At 38.7% G+C, this 23,559-nt stretch overlaps 1 protein-coding gene across 1 annotated transcript; it reads left to right on the forward strand.

Annotated features, from left to right (window-relative positions):
• Window positions 1-16,298: 16,298 nt before the first annotated feature.
• Window positions 16,299-18,014, forward strand: LOC149836291 (EIN3-binding F-box protein 2-like). Its single transcript, XM_090009745.1, has one exon. It carries the CDS (start codon window positions 16,299-16,301, stop codon window positions 18,012-18,014), a length of 1,716 nt encoding a protein of 571 aa, XP_089865871.1.
• Window positions 18,015-23,559: the final 5,545 nt, after the last annotated feature.

The raw sequence follows: 23,559 nt of genomic DNA on the forward strand, positions 1-23,559 counted from the left end.
GTCATATCTTGATTCTGAGCATTGTGGTTTATCCATTTTATTTTTCTATCAAAAATCGAATTCTCAGTTCTGAAGTTGTCAAAGACAATTCTAAAGAATCGACTGTATCTGCTAAGATACTGGTTTGATTCTAGTGTTCTTGGGCTTTTTGAAAAGCTAAGATACAGTCCTACAACATTATTGTTGAGGTTGTGGCCTGATTCGGCTGGAAGAGTCCCAGAAATTCCCTATCAAGTGGTCAGTCAGATAGAATCTCTCAGACCCTGTTTCGTCCAGAACATTATGAACAATGTTCATATTTTGGGGATTTCTCATGATTGCTTCCATGAAAATCTGATCTGTTTGATTCTGTATAAAGATAAAATAAAGATCTAATTTTTTCATGTTTTTCATTTTAATCAACTCAGCCTACAAGTAACCTAAAAAAATCTATCTTTCTATACTTGTCTTAGGATTGAATATAATATTCACTGTTATAGAATTCTATGTATGGTTTCTTGATTTTTGATTATTTGGATATTTATTATATGAAATCGAAATTTGAAAGTGAGTGTAATTAGCTAACATTCGGCTACACAATAGTGAAGTTTGGGGTTTCTTCTGAAACCCTCATCTGATTACCCGAATCCGGGGTGATTCGCATAGGCAACTAGAACTCACTTAATAGGTTAGGCTAGTTAACAACTAACTCATCAGGGATTTTTATAATTCAGTAGAGGTGTGTAGGATTGCTTAAAAATTATGAGCTATAGCTTTCTAGAAAGGTAAAAATCAGACCTTCGGTTCATCTGTTGGGCATTTTTGCAAACTCCATCGTCTGAGAAGTCAAAACCCTCTTTGAACTGGCTATCCACCGAACCCTGAGAGTCTGTCATAGATTTGACAATCAGTACTGGTTTTGAGTCCGTAGAGCTGACATTCTTGATCCGAATCCAGTGATTTTAGATTCGTTGGAAAGGTTTACGCATCACGCATAACTTTTTTTTGGACCGCCTCTTTTGAAACAAAATGCACGGGTCCCAAAAACCCAATTTCTCAGAGTCCTATTTGGACTCATCTTATTGAAAAAGCTTTCACGCATATTGAGATTTGTTTGGATCTTGGATCATGGATCGATGCATACTGAGTCTACATCAACTTCTTAGGAACAACCTAAGTTGGGCTCACCCACTGACTATCAGAGATGGGATATATAATCTATGTGTCCAACCACTTGACCACTTTCTTCTTTATCACCTCCTTCATGTTATGGTTTAGCTTCTTCTGTATTTCTCTAGAGGGCTTTGCACCCTCTTCCATTATGATCTTGTGCATGCAGAAGGGGCCTATACCTTTTCGGTCAACCATGGATCACCCTATCGTTGTTTTATGCTCTTGCAGGACCTAAAGCAATTGGTGCTCTTGAGTGCTCATCAGGTCTGCAGTAATAATCATGGGTAGTATATGCTTGTTGCCTAAGAAGGCATACTTGAGTGAAGTCAGTAAAGGCTTCAACTCAAGCTCAGGCGGACACTCTATTGAGGGTTTGGCAGGTTTCTCTGCCAAGTGCGGGAGAGGCTCAAACTTTCAGGTCCAATTAAGCTTGCCTGGTGAGACTAACCTTTCCATGATATTTATACTATCTTCTCTAAGCAATTCATTATTCTCATCTTGAGGTAGATCGCTCAACGTCCAAAGGGGCTCTGCTTCAACAAGGTCCTGGACTATGTCTACCTGAAAGCAAGCATCCTCACCAGCAGGCCCCATGGCAATATTGAAGATGTTTAGTCTCATCTTTTTGTTGTCAAAGGACACGTCCATGGCCATACTGCAACAATTAATACACGCATTAGTTGTAGCCAAGAAAGGCCATCTCAAAAAAATAGGTGTTTGCCTAACATGATCCACGCCCTCCATGTCTAGAATAATGAAGTCAATAGAAAAGTAAAAGTCCCCCACCTTGACCAAAACATCTTCAAGAATCCCTTGCGGGACCTTTATGGATCGATCTGCAAGTTGCAGGGTCATAGGTGTAGGCTTCATCTCTCCAATCTCAAATATGTCATAAAAGAAACCCGGCAAGATATTAACACTTTCCCCAAGATTGAGCAGAGCACTTACGATAGTAATGTTTTCTATAACACATGAGATAATGGGGGGCCCTAGGTCCTTGAACTTAGGTGGAGTTTGGTGATGAAGCACTGAACTTGCCTACTTTGTGAGATAAACTCTCTTAGGTACATTGGACCTAGACTTCCTCTTCTGAGTACGAAGCTCCTTTAGAAACTTCGCATAGGCGGGAACCTGCCGAATGGAATCAAGTAAGAAAAGATTAATGTGTACTTGCTTGAATAACTCAAGCATTTCTTGCATCCTGATTCCATGCTTGCCAAGGGACTTGGGCTTTTAGAGATATATGAAGTGGATGGCTCAGGTTGAGGAGCCTTGCCACTTTCTGTTGGCCTTTCTATAGAGTTTGATTGGTCATTAGTCGGACTCTTAGGTTCTACAGTCATCTTCTGGATAGGGTGATACTCCTGCCCACTCTGGAGGGCCATAATGAATTTGGCATGTTCTTGGTGAGTCTCTGTCATATGCAGGCCAGAGTGCATGGGTTCCTTACCTCTAGGGTTGACTACACGCTGACTGGGTAAAGCTCCCTTGCTGCATCTGCTTAACGCCTTGGCTAGTTGTCTCATTTGAGTCTCAAGCTTCACTATCGACTGTGTATGAGAGTTCAGATTAGCCTTTATGTTTGAAAAGACTTGAAGAAAGTTTTTCTCAAAAGATTGACCTGTTGAAATCTCTGGGTGAGGGGCCTGGATAAACAAAGGCTGACCGGGAGAAAGAGTGAGTTTCTGGTAGCCTTTTTGGTAGCCACCCGGTTGAGCCTGAGTCTTGGCCAGAATGAGGGCTTAGTTTTGTGGATTTCTCCATGAGAAGTTGAGGTGGTTTTGCCAGCCTGAGTTATAGGTGTTTAAGAATGGATTGTTCGCAGGTCTGGCAAAACCTGTGCCACCTGAATCTGTTTCTAAACAAACTCATGATATTGCGGTGTGAATGGGCATTCAACCATATAATGTGTTGGGCTAGCACACAACACACACACCTGTTGCACTGGGAAGGAGCTTGACAATAACTGATCTAATTTTTTGGTCAAAATATCAACCCTGTTTTGAAACTCAAGGGAGGCTCTTACTTCATACATCTTCCCTTTTTTGGGACCCCTAGGCGATGGTGTCTCCCTTTCTGCTTGTGAAACAGAATTATGATGCATGGAGTTTTCACTCAGAGTTTTAAACAGTGTCCATGCCTCATCCTCACTCTTGAGCATAAACGTACCCCCACAAGCTACATTAATCATTTGACAGTTCTTCTCTGTCAACCCATCATAAAAGTATTGAACCAATTTCCATTTAGGCACCTGGTAGTAGGGGCACTTCTTGAGAAAATCCTTTAACCTCTTCCAGGTCTCGTTGAATTGTTCTCTCTCCAGTTGGTTGAAACTGGTGATAGCCTTCTGAAATTGGTTCATTTTGCCAATCGAGAAATATTTTTTCAAAAATTCTTTTTGCATCGGATCCCAAGTGGTAATCTGAACCGTATCCAAAGACTTCAACCAGTACTTGGCTTTGTCTTTGAGGAAGAATGGGAATAAGGATAACCTAAGTGCGTCATCTTTAAAGTTGTTGATCCTAATAGTGAAACATATCTCTAGGAATTCATCAAGATGACAGTATGGATTCTCGTTGCTAAGGCCATAATAGGATAGGAGCATTTGAATGATTCTGGCCTTGATCTCATATTGGTTCACTCCTATATTAGGTCTGACAATGCAGGAGGTGAGAGTATGCTCAGTAAGAATGAAGTACTCCCTCAAAGAACGAATTTGGGCAGGGTCTTCCACCATGGGTCTGACTCTACAGGATCTCCTGATGATTAATTTGGAGTTATCGACTGAATCAATAAGCTCATGAACTAGAGAGTGTTACCCCTACATACATCGTTGAGTTAGACCCGGTATAGCATGCATCCTAAAGGCTTTCTACCTAACAAAACGTACAAGCGCAATCAAGTCAAACCACACAAACAAGTATTATGAAAGCAAATAAACATGCAACCATGCACTTGCAACAATGGAGTTATCTTAATAATAGTCAAACTAAATGCTCGGTTACCTATAGTTTGGGTATCCTATTTAGGCGGGGCAGGCAATAAAAGTAAGATAGCTCTAAAGTTCATAACCAAGCGTGGATCTAATAATTCTAGTTAATTTAACCAAAGCAAGCTAAACACTCGTAATATATAAAATAAGGAAGTAAACTTAATAATCCTATGTAATAAACCAAAACAAACTAACAATCCTAGGTAAACGTAAACAAACACTAGACAAAAAAGTGAATACTTAGACCTTAATCGTTGTTCCCCAGCAATGGCACCAAAAATTTGGTGTCTACTTTTTTTTAAATATTTTCAATAAAAATCATGTGTAAACCACACACCAAATCTAAATAACTGGCTCATACAAAAGTGTTTCTAACAAATCATACTCTTTATTGCCTCAAAAATAAAAAAAATATGAAAACAAACACGCACAAAGCCTATTACAAAAGCATGAGCAAAAATAAAATTTAAATAGATTACAACTCCAAAATGATAGAAATGACCTAATGCCCTATCTATAAAAACTCTAAATATAATCGTGACCTAGCTTCCTTCAATCTGTGTATAAGGAACTTTAGTGCATCCACTTCAACCACCTTGGTGCTCGTCGAGGCCACTATCGATGGCGGTTCTTGATTTTAGATTGGGTTAAAAAAAGAGAGGATCTTTTCTATGGTGGTGATGCGTCCCAGAGGTTACCCACAACGTGAGGGGTGATGCCAAATGATTGTTGCATATGAAACTCACGTAGAGAGAAAGAAGAAAGAAGAAAGAGGGAGATAGAGTTTCCCATGTTGGGAAATAAGAGGAAGAAAAAGAAGAGGGCAACAACTCCTAAGGAGAAGAACCCCTCTTCTTAGGTTTCCTAACCTATTTATAATGATAGCCTAAAAAATAATTTATAAATTTCTAAAAACACTTCTAACATTCTTATTTTTAAAAACACTCAAAAGTAATACTTATTTCTAAAACTACACTATAAATATCATTATTTCATAACAATTCCAAGGTGGCATCCCCTATGGAGGGTTGTTTTAGACTTTTTAACCTTTGCCCAGCTGAATTTGAGATTGAAGCATGTAAGATTTGGATCTTGACTCTGAATTTTCGCTCCAACTACTTTAAAATAACTCTAGAATGCCTGAATTGCACCTAATTTGGACGAAATTCACATCAAAAACTCCTTGCACACAAAATTGCCAAAATTCCTCAATCATAAGTATTTTAACATCAAAATTAATAAAATTCATGAATACATTGTATAAAAATACATGTAATTTATGCATGATTAGAAGAAGAGAGGGAGGCAGAGTTGCTAAAGAAAGAGAGAGGTGGGGAAGACATTGGGAAGGGAGGGGGAGAAAGAGTCGTTGGGGAGGGAGAGAAGAACGAAAGTCGTTGGAGAGAGAGAGAGAGAGAGAGAGAGAGTTGTCGGGCAGGGAGAGAGGAGTAGATTTGTTAACCGTGGTCAAGGTCTGACCTTGGTTAACCTAATAGATGTGGATAGAATGACTAATTTGTAATAACAATGAAAAAGGTAGGGACCAATTTGCAAAACCCAATAAGGCAAGGACTAATCTATAAATGGCTCATAAGGCATGGACCAATTTGCAAAAACCCTTTTTAAAATAATATTTTACTATATTTTAATTTTATTTTAATCAAATTATTGTGTGTTAAAATATTTTAAAAAAATAGTTTCTTATTTATTAAAAATTAACTTGTGTCCCATTTAAAAAAAAAAAGAACTTTTAAGTCGAATCTGGATCATGCGTCCTCGAGTCCATGAATCATTGTGGCATAATAGACCGGATCCATTCTCTAATAGCAACTCCTACCCAACGTAACGTGCTATTCCTAGAAGGGAAGCCAAACTTGGCTCAATCTTATTTTAAAGCACAAACCTTTCCTCTTGTTATAAACTTCCAATTGATGTTGATAGTTATGAATAAATGGGAGGCCGTTCCCATAACTCCATATTGCTCATTAAAAAAACACACAAAAACCGGGTAATGGAAACTCATTAAGAGTTAAATACTACAACATGGCAACCAAAAGAACATGACAGCTCTAAGGTTTACGTTGGAAAGATGGCACTTAAATATCAAATGACCACATGTTCTTGTATATTTATTTCTTGACAATGATGTATAACGAATTTGTTCAGTTTCATGGATACGTTATGTACAAATTAGTGGAGCTTTTTTTGAGTGATTAAATCATCGACTTCATAGCGAATAACACTTGAATTGCCTTATCTGGTAATATTTGTTTTTTTTTAAATTCGATGTTAATTATAACTTTAAATAATGTAATCCTGGCCGACTCGCTGTTTGAGTTAACTACCTTGACCACCAACTTCTAATATCATTATCTACTTCCTCGCAAATCTTTAATTTGTTTGTTAATTTTATTCTCACCTCTTAACATTTCTTACCAGTTTTCCCAAAAAAAACTCTCCTAAAGTTTGGGCATTAATAAAAAACACAACTAAGTTGAAAAAAATTTAAAAGGTACTTAAATATTTGCACCATTAATCAAAAACAAACTTTCGTCCATTCAACTTAGGTCATCACTAACCTAAGATGAGTTAAGAGAGTTAATTTGATGCTGAGGGTAAAATGATAATTTCATCACATAAGCAAAAACTTGACGGTAGCTAACTTATGTGCCCTTTTAATTAACCACAATATTTTTTAAGTGCAGTTTTAAAAAAAAATCAAAAGTAAGATACCTTTTGATTAATGCCCATAAGTTCTTTGTTGAAAAATTCCCTTCTTTAATTTTTTCCTCTCCAAATTCTCCTCAAATTTCACCTCTCTTGTTGGACTATTGCAGTATCTCTGGATATGGATGGGCCAGCTTAGGCCCCCACATTTTGCTAAACCATGGGCCGTTCATTATCCCCCAACAAGGCGGTTTCACATTTCCATCCACGGTTTTGGACATGTTAAACTATTCATCAAATGGACAAATATAAATCCAAATTTGACATTACCAATTATTAATATTATTTTTAGAATTGTTATTCAAGAATGCATAAGATCATGAGTGGTTTACTGGTAAATAAATGTCTAAATCAATAAAAGGACAAGTAGTGAGTTGCATGGTCTAACACAGATGAATGTGATTGTTCTCGCTAAAATAATAATTAAAAATATTATTTTACTGGGTATTGCCAGGTCTGGTTCATGTAGTTTTTATCGGGTCCGGGTATGATTTCTCTTATGATGGGTCCGATTAGACTAGGGTCCGAACCTGATACCATATCCGAAAATCAAGATCAGCCTGGGTCCCAATTAAACACGACCCGTTGACACCTTACTCTTGAGTATTAATAACACATGGCATGAGGTTTTGTGTTAATTATCAAAACGATCGTTTTTAGATAAGTTTGGGTAGAATGATATAAAAAGATCACACTTTTAATAATGTCACAATTATGGGTGTCAACGGGTTGGACCCCCACTAAAATGGGTGAGTCCAAACCCAGATTCATCTAAGTGATGCAGGTATTAGATCCAGGTTCAGGTCCGACCAGATTTTTCATAAGAAAAAACAAGCCTGAATAGGATAACAATTACATAAATCAGACCCTAAATTCATACCCGGTAAAATAATATTTTTAAGTTTTTACATTGAAACGTTGCAGATCAGCAATTATAATAAACTTGACAAATCAGACCTTTTTAAGCTTTTCTACTAATTGTACATGTTATTATTTTTCTATCTTCCATACCTTTCATTGCGATCTTCTGATTTTTAATTGATTCTTCTAAAAATGTTTAATAATCCACATGGTTATGTGTCGCTAAAACTGTCAGTGATTACATATATAGCCAGACATGATCAATGGACACCTTATGTCTTGCCATGTTTCTTATACAAACAAGCAGTACAAAAAAACATCTTTTAGATGCTCAGCTGTTCCTTGAGAAGGATTTGGTTTTATGTCTCAAATATTTAGAAGTTTGATATAGCAAAAACTGGTTATCTTTCGCTAATAGCATATTTTTTTGTTTTCGTTTTTTTTTTGTTACGCCAAAGGAAAAAAAAAAAACTTATCACCGGTCACGTGTTAGCAGGCCTTCACTTGGTAAAACCCTTTGTCTTCCTTACCCACCAGGAGATATACTTAGCTTCAATTTTTTCATGAAGGACGGGAAAACCAACCCCAAAATCAGAAACCTAGTCATGCTGGCTAATTAAGCTTGCCATATTTATAATCAATGTCCCGACAGTGTAAACCCCCTCGCCCACTAAGCTTCGGCAGAGTAAGGGCTTTATCCCTTGCCTTCATTAATGCAAGGGGCTGATGCTCATAGGAATGGAACCCTGACCACCTGTGTAGTGGCTAAGGCCCCTTCCACTGCACCAAACCCCTTGGAGCTTACTTAGCTTCAACGTTGCGGCAACAAACAGCTTCTCATAGGTTTCAAACTCATGATGTCCCCTCAACTAGATGAAGTTCACAAGTCGCCCCTACCAGTGTCATTATATGTTAATGGAACACTTTTAACTATTTTTGAAGACATATGGAACAGCAAGAAAGAGAGAGGCAGCTTTAGAAACTTGGAAAATGCTGGTTGCTAGTCCATTTGAGGCTTTTGCTCTAATTTCTTATATTTTTGTTTTCCACAACATTCAATTCCTTCGGTTTTCCTTACGCTCGCTGAAAACATGGTGGTTTAGAAAACAATGCCGTAAACCATTCGTTGAAAGTATTTATTAATCTACACATTATAATGATCAAGTAGGAATCTCATGTTTTCCAAACGAACATTTTATATCGAAATTATTATCCTAAGACTATGAGCTTATTCTCTCAAAAAAAAGCTGAGAGCTTGTTATTCCTATATATAGTTCGATTTGCTAATTATTTTTTAAATGGTTTGAAAAAAATAAACAAAAAACAAAACAAACCAGGAACGGACAACTTAATCAGAACAAGCGGACCCCAAACTTAAGCATACCAGGACAAGAAGGGTACTGTGGTAGGCTACATTCCAAGGAGACCATCAATTTTGGACGCAAAATAAAACTGTACTAGATTTGGAAGGATAGATCATTTTATGCGGCAGATGTGGACAAAGGCCCAACCATTACAAAGATCAAATTGAAGGAACACAGCGTTCATATCATGAGGTATGGATCAGAAAGAGTTTATTTCAGCCAGTACTCAGGCACGGCTTCCCTGTCTCCCAAGTTGCAAAACTGTCATTAAATGCAGTGCTGGCACTTAAACGGTCCAAATTGCATGCAGGGAAGGTGGTTGATGCAGGAGGGGAGCAAAAGATTCGGTTCACAAGGATCTATTTGGATCTGACCTGTAGTTTGGGTTTTTACCATTTGGATCTGACTTGTAGTTTGGGTTAATTTGTAATGGATATTGAATCTATGATCCAATATTCAGGTTTTATTAGATTAGAATAAGTTTATCTTTTAATAGGGTTAGGTAGTTTACTTAAATTATAATTAGAGAATTTCGATAATTAGATAATTTCATCTATCTATGGATGAGATCTCTCTCTAGATGGTAGAGCTTTGTTGATTAATCATTCTAAATTTGGCTTCTCTTTTTCTTTCATTCTTTGAACCATATTCACTCCCCTCTTTTTCGTAGTTGATAGTGTAGACCGTAGATCATAGTGTAGTTCTTTGCCAATCCAGTAACCCATTTGCTTCAAAGTGACATGAGAGCTTATAATCGTTTCATCCCATCATGAATCATGATGGCACGTGTTTTGAGGAGTGAAATCATGAAATTAGTAAACGTGCATGTTGATCACCTTGATCAAACTGTGCAGGAGCTACGAGAAAACTTTGAAGAAAAAAGTTTGATTACTAATAAAAAAATTGATGAATTGATGCAAAGATTCGACACGATGGATCAAAATTTTGTAGCGATATTGGAGATATTTAGGGAACATTTCGAGCGTCTGGAGTGACAAATGAGTGATTTAGTTAAAGTGTCTATGAACTTGTTCTCTACTCAAGCAATTTTAATGGTGGAGGAAGCCAACAACATGATGGAACAACCGACCGGGTCTCTTGAGGATTCATCGACCCAAATCAATGAACTCCACCCATCCTCCCCTCAACCCAACTGGCAGCGACAACGTGGTGGTTTTAGAGGCGATTACAATCAAGCCACGGCCAGCTCGAGAGCGCAAAACCACCAGAATATTTTTTTCGCCCATGGAGGTGGGACTCAGTCATTATCCAACGAAGCTTGGGCTGCACAACCCCAAAGAAGAGCCGAAAACGACCAGGTGTCACCACCACCAGTCGAACTGGGCCTGGCCATCATCTGGGGATCACCAGACGACCTCTAATGGTCGGCAAAAACCAACAAGGGTTCCGTTGGGTTTCCCTTCCAATGGGAGCCACGATAGGCCGTGCATAGCACCTACACTAGCCAAACTCTGACCAAAGACGCTATGCTAGCCCAAAGCAGGTTATATGTCCCCCCCAACAGGGCAGTTAGCTACATCTCATGTTCGGGGTCCCAAGGAGCACCACGTATGTAAGCATGTGTGTCTCGTATCCCCATGTTTGTCAGCATTAATTAGCGTTGGAGTTTGATGCGATTGCAAAGACTTAAGTACCCTCTCCATTGGTGCAAAAAAAAATGACGATTCTTGAAAATGAGTGGTTGTAAAAACTTAAGTGCCCCGAAGATGATTATTTAAGACTCAGTCTCTGCACTGTAGGATTATCCGAGAAAGAAATCTCCCCTGGAGGAAGCCATGAACATCAACCCTTTCACTCTCTCTCTCCCTTCTATTTCTGCTTCTGTGCACATCCAGCAGAATATCCTACATTGCTCCATCAAGCACCGACTGACCTGCACATTGACTGTTGTGGAGCCTGATTCAGAGTTTTTACCCTTACAGAAGGAGGGTTTGGGGGTTCATCCCAGCGTGGGTAGCATTATTCAACTTGAAGAGTTGTAGATCCTGATTCAGAGTTTTTACCCTTACAAGAGAAGGGTCTGGGGGCTCCTCCCAGCGTGGGTAGCATCATTCAACTTGATAAGTTGTGGAGCTTGATTTAGAGTTTTTGCCCTTATAGGAGGAGGGTTTGGGGGCTCCTCCCAACGTGGATAGCATCGTTCAACTTGATTCGTTGTAGAGCCTGATTCATAGTTTTTGCACCAATGGAGGAGAGGGTACTTAAGCCTGATTCTCTCTCTCTCTCCCTTCTATTTCTGCTTCTGTGCACATCCAGCAGAAGATCCTGCATTGCTCCATCAAGCACCGACTGACCTGCACATTGACTGTTATGGAGACTGATTCAGAGTTTTTACCCTTACAGGAGGAGGGTTTGGGGGCTCATCCCAGCGTGGGTAGCATCATTCAACTAAATGAGTTATAGATCCTGATTCAGAGTTTTTACCCTTACAGGAGAGGGGTCTGGGGACTCCTTCTAGCGTGGGTAGCATCATTCAACTTGAAGAGTTGTGGAGTCTGATTTAGAGTTTTTACCCTTACAGAAAGGGGGGTCTGAGGGCTCCTCCTAGCGTGGGTAGCATCATTCAACTTGATGAGTTGTGGAGCTTGATTTAGAGTTTTTGCTCTTATAGGAGGAGGGTTTGGGGGCTCCTCCCAGCGTGGGTAGCATCGTTCAACATGATTCAATGTGGAGCCTGATTTAGAGTTTTTGCCCTTATAGGAGGGGGGTTCAGGGGCTCCCCCCCGGCACGGGTCCTGGGTGTCGTGGTAAAAAAATGCACAGGGTGTCGTGGTGAGAAATACATATGTTTGTTCCAAGCAAGGTTGGAAGAAATCAATGAAAAATCCAACAGGGAGCATGTCAGAATCAAGATGTGGATGTCAAGCGAGAATGGTGTTGTGCAACTCAAATAACACAAAATAATAAGGGTCTGGTTTTTAGTTAAAATAAGGAATGAAATGACAATAGAAATTGCTTAAAATTTATAGGAATAAACTAGACTCAATAACGAAGACACCACTTTTTACGGATTTGGAATATGACCTCCGGTTAGGGAGATATGACCCTGACAAGTTGGTTCTAATTCGGGTAGCGATTTACAGCGATTTGCTTACTGAATAACACTATAAATCGCTATAGCGATTTGCGGAAGACACTACAAATCGCTATAGTGAGATCCAAAAACACTACAAATCGCTATAGCGATTTGCGGAAGACACTACAAATCGCTATAGTGAGATCCAAAAACACTATAAATCGTTATAGCGATTTGCGGAAGACACTACAAATCGTTGTTGAAAAGCCGGATAACACTATAAATCGTTGTGGGGCTTGTTGGAGACCCGAAAATACTACAAATCGCTGTATGAAAGCCCGATAACACTACAAATCGTTGTTGGAATCTGCACCCAAGGGGAGCCCCCGAACCCCCCTCCTGTAAGGGCAAAAACTCTAAATCAGGCTCCACAACTCATCAAGTTGAATGATGCTACCCATGCTGGGAGGAACTCTCAGACCCCCCTTCTGTAAGGGTAAAAACTCTGAATCAGACTCCACAACTCTTCAAGTTGAACGATGCTACAGTCAGTGTGCAGGTCAGTCGATGTTTGATGGAGCAATATAGGATCGTCTGTTGAATGTGCACAGAAGTAGAGAAAGAAGGGAGAGAGAGTGAGAGGGTTGATGTTCATGGCCTTCTCCAGGGAGAACTCTTTGTCTCCCTTGATTTCTTCTCTAGAGAGAGAGAGAGGGTTTTACAGTGTTTTACGGAGAAAGAAGAAGAAGACTTTGAAGAGTCAACGTCATCCTCGACTTTCTGGATGGAGGACATGTTTGTCCTTTTTTTGAACGGAGAAAGAAGAATAAGACTTTGAAGAGTCAACATCATCCTCAACTTTCTTAATGGAGGACATGTTTGTCCTTTTTTTTTAACGGAGAAAGAAGAAGAAGACTTTGAAGAGTCAACATCATCCTCGACTTTCTGGATGGAGGACATGTTTTTCCTTTTTTTGATCTGTTTGTTTTTTCTTTTTTGAATGAAGGGCATTTTTGTCATTTTCTCAAACCATCACTTTATGAGAAGAATAGCAAGAAAGGGTACTTAAGTCTTTGCAACAACACCAGAGTCTGATGCAAAGTTATGTCAACATACATGGGAATACGAGCCCCATGTGCTTGTATACGTGGTGCTCATTCAAAGCCCCGAACACAGACGTGGGATTCAGTGAATCATCCGGGGGGAACATACACCACCCTCCCATGCTAGCCAGATCCCACCGGCCAGGCACTGCCCTACCAGTATGAGGGGGCCTTATCTCACCACCATCTTAGGCAGTGGGGCGAGGGCTTTCGCTTCATGCCCTAGAGTCAGGTGGGCAACCACCTGACCTCCAAAGTGAAGGAATCGGTTCCCGACAGAACTAGTTTTCATCTATGTTGGTTCAGCCAAGAACCAGTTTGTAATGGGTTTGGACCTATTTTGGATCGAAAATGGGTTGAATCCTACTCAGTTTGGCCCCAATTGGATTTTTTAATCCTTGGAGTTGGATTCCAAACCCCACCTATTACCCCTACCCATTTATACACAAATACCTTTTCAAGTCATCCAGAACCATTAAGAACCAAATTTTGTAACCCTACACCACAAACCCATATTTTGAATTTTGTTTCTACCTAGTTGTGGTATGGTACCAAATCTAGCGAGTCTTTTTTTGGAGCAACAGACATACCCAGTTTCATATTGTGAACTCATAACCCACAAGGTAGAACAAAATTGGAACAAACATAAGTGAGATCCAGACTTGAGGGTAAGTTTTCTTTTAACTTGAGGAGAATGATGCAGAAATGAAGCAAAAGATCGAGGTTCATAAGGATCTATTTGGATCCAATTTATAGTTTGGCTTTTTACCATTTTGTATTTGGATCATTTTTCATTCAGATTCATTTGTAATGGATATTGAATTTATGTATTAGATCCAATATCAAAGTTTTATTAGATTATGATAAGTTTATATTTTAAGAGCATTATCTGACTTGAATTAGAATTAGGGAATCTTATTTATTTATACACGAGAGATCATTGTAAATAATTGAGCTTGGTTGATTAATGATTCTAAACTTGGCTTCTCATTTTCCTTCTTTATGTGAGCCCTATTTACTACCCTCTTTTTTGTAGTGGATGGCGCAAACCGTAGATTGTAACGTAGTTCTTAACGAATCGACTAACGCTTTGTATCAGTGGTGAAAGGACAAATGGTTTGGTGGCTTCCGAGAGGTTAGGTAGGAATTGGTTAATTATAAAAGTAGTCTGGATGAAATTTCACTTAAAATGTAGCTATTTACTTCCTTGTGAAGGGTGATTTGTCTTTCATGTAGTTAATATAGAGTACAGAGAAGAGAACGAAGAAGCATAAGATGAACAACAGAAGAAGTTGAGATTGTTTCTGTATTGTTATTTCTCATGAAGCTTTAGTGGTTGTTGATTAGAAAGCACTCAAGATGTAAGATGGTAAAACTCTGAGCAGTTTTTTGTAATTCAAGCATCTCATTTCAATTGAGTCAAAAAGTGATGACATAGAACATCTTGGCTTTTGAATGAACCGGATGTCAAAAGCACCCTCAAGAGCTAGCTAAGCAGCAAAAGCGTTATTATTTAATTTTTTATTGAAAAGATAGCGCATGTTCATCATGCAATTGAAAAAACATAAACCTACGATATGAGAGAAGGGAAGGCCAACAACTTGCATAATCCAGCAGTGTAACTGTGAAAACCTATAATAATGAATAGCCATGATAGTCAAACTCATTCCAAATTATCACACCTTCCCATTAAGCCACTTTTGTTATAGGCTTAGAAGTGTCGTATAGAAGTAAAGCCCATTCAAGAGGCAGAACTTATGGTTTCCAACTTTCTTTTTTGTTTCTAAAGATTCCCATGCCTTCCCTTTTATCCCATTTCTTTTTCAGCCTTCTCCATAGATTTATTATGTATTTTCCTTTTTTACATAATTCTCGACAAGGAACCGCCCAAGTTGCAATCTGCAAAAAAGAAGGGCAGAAGGAAATGACATTTCTATTGGTGCTTTTGAGACATCCCCATATAAATAATGAACCCACTTGATCAAGTTGGGCTCCTCATGTTCAGCAAGAGGATATGATCCAAAAACATTGATAATGGTAGCTAAAGCAGGGATGCAGAAGGCTACAGACTCAGTGACTCGACTCAACTTGGATGGATTCTGCTCGGAACCGCATCTAATTCTGCGACTCGGCTTGCAGTTGCTAGCCTAGCTTGAGCAGATGTTGATTCGAATCCATTCACACCATAACCGCTCAATTAGATAAAGTCGTGGCTAACTCACGCAAACAGAATCTGTGCTTTAAAAAACTTCTAAAGAAAGAAGATGCAGATTTTAAGTCAACTGGCTAACTCTAACCGAGTCAGATAGGAGAATGCAAACCATTCATTGATTATTTAACTCTGCAACTGAAACTAGGCTGATTAAAGTCAAGCAGTTAACCCACTTGTATGCCTGACAAGTTGACAGGATCAAGACCGAGCAACTTCGTTAGAGGCTTAGACCACACTTATTTCTCATCTAGCTTTGTGCACCAAGTCGAGTCAGCTGCCTCGAACTTGGGGCAGTCGTGCAGTATGAGCGCTAGGGATGGCCTACATGCAGATATAGTGGTGGCTCGATGCGCACACGGATAACGATAGCACCACGCATAAAGGATGACCATAAGGCACTAAAATAAGCAAATGGAGGAGATTTCGTGTAGAATTCAATGCACGAATCAACCAGAATATATATATATATATATATATATATATATATATATATATATATATATATATATATATATATGTGTGTGTGTGTGTGTGTGTGTGTGTGTGTGAAGGCCTCATTTTTTGCCTCAGTTTGGTCCCAAAGCAGCAGCTGGACTGCATTATTTGAGAGAGATAAGGGTGCACTTACCCAATTTGTTTGTGCTGAGATTGGAAGGGAATGAATTTGAAACTATTGCACTCATAACCATCCACATTTAGCCTTGGCTGTTCTGTCCAAATTATTAACTTCTACTTATGAAAGTCCCCCTCTCTTATACCGGCCCATAAATAGCCTTTGCACTGCTCTTCACATATAGACCTCCTTCCATACCTACACCTCTCTCTCTCTCTCTCTCTATCTATCTCTCATATGGAGACGAGGGTTTCTAGGAGGAAGAGAGCTAGAAAAGCAATGAAAGAGAAGGTTGATGGAGACAACAGAGAGAGCCCATTTAATCGCCTGCCAGATGAGTGTATCCTTGAGATATTCAGCTACAACCCTGACCCTGCAGATCGCTGGTTATGTGCCGCGGTGTGCAATAAATGGCTCCTACTGCAAGCCCACATGAAGAGATCAGACTTTAAGATGGAGCCACCGAGCCAACCGAGCCGCATGAGAAGGTGCTTGGAGGGGGACCATGCAGTCGACACAAGGCTGGCTGCCATGGCCGTTCGCAAGTGCGCAAGGGGGATAGTTGGTGATTTGAGCATCAGAGGGGATTTCTTAGAGAGGGAAAGATCGCCACCACAGGGGGTGACCGACTGTGGGCTTGACATAGTTGGGTCAGGCTTCCCTTGTCTCAAGTCCCTGTCCTTGTGGGGTTGTCTCCATATCACCACCAAGGGCCTTGTTTGTGTGTCAAGAGGATGTGCCCTCTTAGAGAAGCTCGACTTGTGTGAGTGCCCATTAATCACAGATGAGGGCATGGTGGCCGTGGCTAGAGGGCTTAAGAAGCTGGCCACATTGAGCCTAGAGTCATGTCAAAACATTGGGAATAGAAGCCTCAAGGCCTTTGGGGCACACACCCCAACTCTACATTCTATATCTGTGAAGGGATGCCGCCTTGTGGGGGATGAAGGTGTGCTTGCAATCCTTGCAGGGTTGCCCAATTTGAAGAGGCTCAGGCTTGCCCAGCTTCGGTCTAATCTGCACGTAGTGTTAGCAATAGCGAGGCATTGCACGGCACTAACATCCCTCTCACTAGAAGGATGCTCTTTTGGCAATATTGCAAGCAACAAAACTTGCACCATTAATGGTGACAATCAAGGGGTTGTTTCCTTTGAGAATTCTAGTTGGTGGGGTTCGTCTAGGTTTAGTGCTATTGGGAAGGAGTGTGCCAACCTAAAGAGCATAGCCATTAACGGGTGCAGGGCTTTGAATGATGAGGGTTTGGTAGAGCTAGGTCAAGGGGTGGTTGGCCTAGAGAAGTTGACCCTAGAGGCTTGCCACAAGGTTTCTTTCAGTGGGTTGCTAGGGTTTCTTGCCAAGTATGCAAAAAACTTGAAGAATCTTAACTTGGTCAAGTGCAACGGGATTGTGGAACCAAGGAATTGGGCACCTTCAGTCTCTACACCACCCTCATGCAACCAATTGGAAACCTTAAGGGTTTCATTCTGCCTTGGTCTAGGGAATGCTTTCTGTGGATGGATTGGGAGGGTGTCTTCTAATATTCATGAAGTTGAACTCATTGGATTGAGAGACTTATCAGATAGAGGAGTTGCCAACCTACTGATGGTCTACACTAACAATACCAGAACCCTAGATAGGGTTGGCTTGAATGGATGCACCGGGTTGACAGACTCATCGATTCTTGAAATTGCCCGTTCTTTTGGAACAGAACTAAAGTCACTGGGCATAAGTGAGTGCTTGGGGCTAACCAGCCTAAGTTTGCAGATTATTGCTTTTTACTGCACAGAGCTAAGAGATCTAGATGTTTCTGGAAATGCAATCAAAGATTGTGACTTGGTGCATCTCGATAAGCTGGTGTGGTTAACCAGTTTGAACCTGAAGAACTGCGCCGGCTTGAGCAAGGAGGCACTTGACTCCTTTGAGGGGAGCCATTTTGAATGTGACCTAGTTTATTAGAAGGTTGGTAGTTGCAAATCTTTTAGTATTTTTCTTCCTCGTGACATGTGTTCATAGAAAACTCCTATTTAATTTAAATCATGCACTGGTCATGAAAAAAGTTTTGCATATCTCCATTACTCTTTACATCTGTTTCCCTGTTATATGTCTTTTCCTATCTTTGTTTTATTGGTCTGTGTGACAATGAAATAAAGATCTTCTGGATGGTCATTGATTAAATTAATGATATCTTGACATCTAAGTAGACACTTGGCAGTGCAAAATGAGGTTGGGAGAAGATCAAGTCCCAACTTTGGCTTTTACTATACATAAAAAAATATTCATGCTTTAAAAGTACAGAGCACTTCTTCCGAGAGCATGCAAAGAGGCATCGTCGTTTCTTCACCTTTGGCTTTTACTATACATAAAAAATATTCATGCTTTAAAAGTACAGAGCGCTTCTTCCTAGAGCACTCAAAGAGGCTCCGTCGTTTCTTCAAATACAACTAGATGATTCCCTTCTTTTTTCCTTATCAAAAGACGACAAAAGTCTGAATATGACAATTGACAACTAGCTCTGCTCCGGGGTAAACCAGATGTACTTTGTCCAAGATAAATACAACTGGGACACTGTTTAAATCAGTGAGCCCCGATTTCCCCCTTCTCTCTCTCCATCCAGCAAGCCGGATCAGCCACCACCGTCGGCCTCTCCTCTCTCCGGCATCCCACTGCGCTCCTCTCTCTGACGTTCTTTGCACCCGGCGGCATCCTCTCCACTGGCTCTTTCACTTCTGCTGCGCCTCCGGCAGCCATTTTTCGGCATCCACAGCGACGGCAGCCATTTTCCGGCATCCACAGCGATGGCAGCCATTTTTCCGCACTGTTGAGATATCTCTCTCGTCTTCCACTTATTCTTCTTCTTCTTGTTTCCTTCTTTTTTCCCTTTTCTGCTTCTGTTTCTTCTTCTTCTCGTTTCCTTCTTTTTCCCCTTGGATGTGTTTATGCAACAATGCTTTCGATACCCTTTGTGTTTTCTAGTTGATTAATGTTTTGAGTTGAGATTGGTGATGATATTTTATTTTCTTGCAAACGAGTGATTCTGTTTTCAGAAACGACTAGGGCTTGTGGTTTGCTGGATATCGACATTATCGTATATTTATGTAGAATTTTCATATTTGCCTTTTTCCTTTCATAAATTAGGTTTGATTCACATTCTTTGTATGGACTATCAATTTGGGCTGTATTGGTTTCCTCGTTCATAGAATTTCAACCTTTCTTTTGGTGAACTCGGTTATCATGTTTCTATTTTTTGAAGTTGTGATTTTCTTTTATCTAGTTAGCAATTTGTTTTTCATACATAAGTTAGTTTATTGTAATGAGAAAACATTTAAAGTCCATATCTTGTGTATTTAAATAAAGCAATTTTTGTCCATTGAATTTTTTGCATATTATACTGTTGAATACTATTCACCATGTTGTTTTTAGTGCAGGTCAATAGTCCTGAGCCTCTTTTATTGTAACCATGAGAAGTTGATAACCATCATCTAGCACATTTAGCATTCCAATTGATTCATATTAAACTTTGCAAACTTTTAATTTATACGTTTACTTATGATCTTCTGTATGTCTTTTTTTTTTTTTTGGTTTCAACTTGACAAAGGGTTTGTACAAATGATTGAATTCTTGTTCTTACAAGGTTTGCCAGCCATCATGATGTGCTTCCCATATATATGTAATGACCAGATGAAGATGTTGTCCAGGTGCTACAAGAAAAGCATAAAGGTTTTGTAATCTTTGTGTTTAAACTGTCAAAGGGAGCAAAAGTACGTCTTTCATATGTTTACTTTGTATGGCAACTTTCAATGAGGTACAAGACAATGAATTGCTTAAGAAATATCCAAATCTGCTCCGACTATATATGGTTCCAATTTATTAAAGCAATTCTTTTGAGTCAACTGAATCAAGTGGTCATTATGAATTTTCAGAGATATCTTCTTATTATATACTCGTCGACTGTCTATACTAAAAGAATATATATACCTTTTCTCTTTCTGTTTTACATCTTCAATTGCTGTATCATTTCTGCCCCCGTTTGGCTTTTTTATTCTTCTTTTGTAGTTGTTGATCTAAATATGTGATCTAAATATGAAGTACCTATTCTGCAAACACTCGTTATGATATGATATTGAATATCATATTCATCCAGCCAATTCTGCATAAGACAGTTTTGCCATTCTGCTTTCATTATGATATGAGGTTGGCTTTCATCAACCATTGTTCTTTTCTGTACGTGACAGATGCATAGAGATAAGAGTAGCCATATCTCCTGTCATGGTGCTAAGGTCGGTGTACATGCTCATATAGATATTTGCTTCCTCTTTTCTTAGATTGTCATTATGTTTTTTATTATATCTTTATCTGTAATTGGATTTGTTTCCTTGTTAGGAGAAACATTTATGTATATGTTTATTTTTTTTTCTGGCGCTATGTATTAGCGCCAGTACAGGCTTTACCGGCAGCACTTTTCCTTTAGCGCCAGTAAAAAAGGTTTTTGGCGCTAGGATGATTTTTACGGACGCTAATTTAACGCCAGTAAAGGTCTGGTTTCTTGTATTACAATTAAAACAAAATTACAAGTCTGATAATAAGGAGAACCAATCGGGCGGCTTGTCTTTCCACACCCTACCATTACATATATATAAGGTTCATTCTTGCCAATCTGCAGGCGCAATAGTTGTGACCCTTGCTTGCCCATATACATTGAATATGATCAAACATCCAGAGTCTATGCACTATCATTTGAAGTCCTTTGTCCGTCAAGAGCCCAATTTGTGATCAAGACTATATCCTTTATAGATGACTCAATGATAACTTTGTTCTATATATCTGGACCAACCCCAGATATAGATTGTTCCCTTCATGAACCTATTAGTGAAGCTTAACTGCGGACAAATTCCTCATAGGTTGTCATTTGTTGCTTCTCTACAAAGATGCACAACATTTTCATCTCTTGTTGAGTTAAAAAATTTATAATAAATTAGAACCACTAGCAAACCAAATGAGGGATCAAATATATGGCAAAGAAGAAGAAGATGCATTTTCTCTCAGAATAAGAAGGCTCCTCGATCTATTTTGGGTGATTAGAAAAATGATGCAAATTACACCCATAAACCCCCCCAAACTTAATGTTATTGGTGTAGTTTTTTTTTTACATGAAGCAAGTTTGTAAGTTAAATTGAAAAAAAGTACTTGAATTGAATTGGAGTCATTGACTTAGCATGAGAATAATAATTGTGCTTATATGTGTATGTAGTGAGGGTCAAATGTGCACTTAATAGGAATGTGTGATAGATGCGTATGGTGAGAATGTGTCAACTATCAAAAAAATGCAGTGACAATCTGGATCGGATCATACATGCATGTGATGAGTGTCTTAGGTGTCATGAGTTATCCATCGCACCTTACTGGTCATGCATGTGATGGGTATCTGAGGTGTGGAGTTATGCATCGCACCATAGTGATCATTAATTTTAGATTAATTTTACAAATTCATGATTAGTGTTAAGGTGTAATGCAATGTTGTTGTATCGGCTGCTACGTGTATCCGAAAAAATTAGAGACACATCACCCCTGAATCGAATATTTTTTAATAAATATAAAAAATACTAAAATCAAATTTTTAATATTTTTTAATATTGTTTTAATGGTTTTAACACGTGTCACATTCTGATTGACTTATAATGTTTTATTATTATTATTTTGGCCCATACAGAACGATTCACTTCAGGGCCGATACAGCTGAATCAGGACCGATAACGATACTGACAACATTGGTCTAATGAAAAGATTCCAAAAGTCATCATCATAATAACCATAGAAGCGTGTAAAAGGGTCCCTATCAATATGTATGAACGTGTTGAAATGTAATTTTTTAGGTGAACAACGAAAGAAGGGTAGTAGAATTCAAGAAATCTTCCCTCTTCTTTCCTTGTTTGTGATTATTGTCTTGATCAAGAGTTCATTTTCCCTTATTGTTTGATTGTTAAATAACGCTTTCCTCATCCTCCTTGTCAGCTGCTTTACTTTGGATATCGTTCTGCTGAACTCTCGAGTTAGCCTGTGATTCTACAGTAAAATTGTTAGCATTCCATTGATCAAGTGGGTCAGCAACTTGTGTGTCTAGCTGAAAGTGTGTGTACATGGATGTGTCCACCCAAAATAGGCATCATTGACAGATCCCTGACCTTTCCTATTTTTGCTTTTCTTTTCTTTTCTTTTTTTGAAAGGCAAGCTGGGGTTAGGCAGAACCCCACCAGTTACTATTCAGCATACCATTGGGTTTTTAACCTGCAACGTCTCACCACAAGTTGACATACACTGACAGCTCCTACCAACCACGCGGAGCCCCCATTGGTATTTTAGAAGGAACATTCATGCACCTTATAGTGAGAAGCAACAGATTCATTAGATTTTTGGGCTAAAGTTCAAAATATCAAATAGTGGCGTCTTCATCTCCAACAACTTTTTGATATTTGTAAAATAATATAAACTAATGGGCTACATAGTTAAAGAACAAGTACATATGTTTTTACCTTACTGAATCATCTTTGCGTGTCAAACATGATATTTGAAATTTTCATGGAAAAAAGTGGGAAACTCCTTGACAAGAATACAAACACACATCCCAATGTCACCATCATCGTAAACCTTCTCCTTGCATGATAATGTCAGCTTTACTCATACTGACATCCACTTGTTTCAAAAGCTACATCTTTGATATGTGGCTTTCCTATAAAGTCTCGTTAACTTTACAAAGTTTTGGCTAGTCTTTGTTTTCTTTAGTTCAAACCGGGAGTGTTTGATTGATTGTCCAAGATTGAAAGGAACAGCAAAACATGTCTGTTTTGGAACCACTGTACTACGTTCAGTGTTTGTTTCGATTGGACAAGAAGTTGTGTTTCTTCTGTACAATGTTTGATTTTTACGTTGTTCGGACAGCTTGGACACAGAGATAATGGGTCAAATAACTTTGTTTTGATTCGTACAACTTGAGCCGCCCCACCATATGAGTGTTTTAACATATTTATTATAGATTTTATCTTCGAATATTGATCTTGGATTGGATCTAAATATCAAAAATGTTTAAAATTTGGGCAATTTGAAAAAAAAATGATATTTTTATATATAAATGCTTTAATGGGTGTCATATTAGATCTAATTATGAAAGTTCATCAAAAAATATGAATTTTAGCCTCAAATATCGATCTCAAAAGCGATTAAAGTAAAAAAAATGTTCAAAATTTGGGTGATTTGAGAAAAAATATGAATTCATATTTTTATATTCAAATGCAAAAACTATAAATAAATCATAAAACAATAAAATGCAAGAAAACAAATCATTAATAAACCAAAAAATTTTAAACTACAAGAAAAATAAATTATAAAATCAAAGAAAAACAATCATAATCAAATACAAGAAAAACTCTAATCAAATTAACATAAAATGTTCTAATTAAAGAAATTTGATTCAAAGCCCTAATAAAAGAAAAACAAATAAAATACTCTA

Source organism: Nuphar pumila, chromosome 6 (genome assembly GCF_984573655.1).
Source record: "Nuphar pumila chromosome 6, dmNupPumi1.hap1.1, whole genome shotgun sequence".
In the NCBI taxonomy this organism is placed as follows: Eukaryota; Viridiplantae; Streptophyta; class Magnoliopsida; order Nymphaeales; family Nymphaeaceae; genus Nuphar; species Nuphar pumila.

What these genes read in the sequence shown, in the direction of transcription:
- LOC149836291 (XM_090009745.1), top strand. Translation starts at nt 16,299, where the DNA reads ATGGAGACGAGGGTTTCTAGGAGGAAGAGAGCTAGAAAAGCAATGAAA.